The 2,345-nt window shown below is 36.5% G+C and overlaps 1 protein-coding gene across 1 annotated transcript in view; it reads left to right on the top strand.

The window, feature by feature from the left end:
* The window catches only part of OXCT1 (3-oxoacid CoA-transferase 1), a 242,960-nt gene that overhangs the window by 46,820 nt on the left and 193,795 nt on the right, over positions 1–2,345 (top strand). Inside the window, exon 5 of the mRNA XM_007950532.2 lies at positions 599–748. Within this exon, the coding sequence (XP_007948723.2) occupies positions 599–748 (150 nt within the window). The remainder of the gene's footprint in view (positions 1–598; positions 749–2,345) is intronic.

Below are 2,345 nucleotides of genomic sequence, written 5' to 3' on the forward strand. Positions count from 1 at the left end.
AGGTAAATGTACATAATTCATATTCAAAAGTTGATTTTAAAATATTAAAATTAGACTGATAATAGAATGTGATGTCAGGAAACCAGTGGGAGGCATGGAAGCAGAAAACATGACTGTGCACATAAAGCTTTACATTTTGAATGTAGGTTTAGAATAGAGAGATTGCTGTCTAGAGAGGCAGTATTATTATTTTTTTTAAATTGATCTTCCAGCATGCAGTGTTAGTGAAATTCTCATACTAGTGTACAATGTGAGGTTCTTTTTAAAATTTCAAGACAAGAGAAGAAGGAGTTCCTAGGTGTTACAAGCAATTGAGACTCAGAGACTAACTCAAAGGTTGGGCATTTGAATCCACCCAGTGATGCCTTGGGAAAAAGGCCTGGCAGTCTCCTTCCGGAAGGTCCCAGCCATAGAAAATCCTGTGGAGTTCAGTTCTGCTCTGAAACACATGGGGTCATCATGAATCAGAATTGACTCAACAGCAACTGGCTTGCTGTTTTTGGTTTAGGAAGTAGAAGCTGTGTAAATGTTTCTGTGTCCACATACAGGAATGTGCTAAATTAACTTTTTTTTGTTGATATTGGTTGTTCACTTGTAGGGCACACTTGCAGAGAGGATTCGTGCAGGTGGGGCTGGAGTTCCTGCATTTTACACCAGCACAGGGTATGGGACTCTGATACAAGAAGGAGGGTCACCGATCAAATACAACAAAGATGGTAGCATTGCCATTGCCAGTAAGCCAAGAGAGGTAAGATGCACTCTCATCCAGGTAACACTGCAATGTCTCTTCATAGGATCCTAGGTGGACTCATTGGCGAATAAGTATAAAATCACCTTTGTGTGATGTTAGCTGAAATTTCAGCTAAAAATATATATCATCTGCTAATAGTTAAAATCACATAGAGAAACTAGAAATATAAACAAGAAGAAAGGGCACTGTGATCCATGTTAAGATGTGCTAGTTGAGATTAGGTAGGTATCTGAACTGATTATCTGGTAGATTTTAACAAACTTAGAAATATTTTCATTTTTCTGGAAAACAGAGTAGATATATAAAATTAAACTTTTAATGGTCAGGCCCTTTCTAGATGTGACTGAAGGAGAAAAGAATAAGGAAATCCTAAATTTGTCTATAATTTCAAAAAGCAGTTGACAGTAAAAATTATATGAAGGACTAAGTAGAGAGTTCACACTTACCACTTTTATGTTTCATTCTGTGTCTTGGGATATGCCTGAGCTTCAGACTTAATAACCTAGTTTTATTTAAAGTGCTATGTTGAGTCAGCTATCTTTATAATAGTCAACTTCACTCACATGTTAGAGAATATTAGAACTCTAGATAAAGGTATTGGAGATACCCAGATTGGAGCTGATTTTTAAAATTACAAAATATTTCATAATACAGGTTGCAAAATTGCCAACCTTATCTCTAGAAAAGTGAAAAATTAATAAGTCAAGTGATTCCTTATCACCTTTATGCATATAGTCATGCTATCTCTGCATCTTCAAGTTTTGAGGGAAGATAGGAATCATTGAACCTGTCGCCTGCTGTTTAATGTTTTGGTTGCAGCAGTGTCTTCCATCTGGAGCTTTGCTTTTCTTGCTCAGAGTGACCTATATTGTTTCAATTATTTATTAACCTATTTTTTATATTCAATCTTGCTTATTTCTTTACTGCCTAATTAGTTTTAAAAAGTTTCTGACAGAGTTTAAGACAGGAGCCTTATTATTAAAATGAATTTTAGTAATACGTGACAAAACTAAAACCAAACCAAACCCGTTACCATTGAGCCAATTGTGACTGAAAGTAACCCTGTAGGACAGAGTAGAACTTTCCAAGACTGTAAATCTGCATGGAAGCAGACTGCCTGATCTTTCTCCCATGGAGTGGCTGGTGAGTTTGAACCACTGACCTTTTGGTTAGCAGCCAAATTCTTTAACCACTGCGCAACCAGATCTTCTTTATACATATAAAGATGCCTTGAAATAGTAATACCTTGATAGCTAGTTAGAAGTTGTAGCATTAACTCATCCTGAGATATGTAAGATGTGGTGGAATCTGGCCTAACTATCTGAATTTATTTCCACTGGGAGTCAGCTGCATGAATCTAGTAGTTTTTTAATTTTATCTGAATTTCCTAGGAATATGACAAGTAATTCCTTGAAATGATTCTTGATAGCTCTTTATTTCTCTTGGTTATGTAAGGAATAGGAGTTGGATTAATCCCTTTATTCAATAGTATTTACAGGGACCTAGTCTTTGCTAAGGAGTTCTGATGGTATAGTGCCTAAGGCACTTGACTGCTAACCAGAAGGCTGGCAGTTCAAACCCACCAGCCACTCCT

This window comes from Orycteropus afer, unplaced genomic scaffold, assembly GCF_000298275.1.
Source record: "Orycteropus afer afer isolate SDZICR_OR568_19922 unplaced genomic scaffold, OryAfe1.0 scaffold00275, whole genome shotgun sequence".
NCBI classification, from domain to species: domain Eukaryota; kingdom Metazoa; phylum Chordata; class Mammalia; order Tubulidentata; family Orycteropodidae; genus Orycteropus; species Orycteropus afer.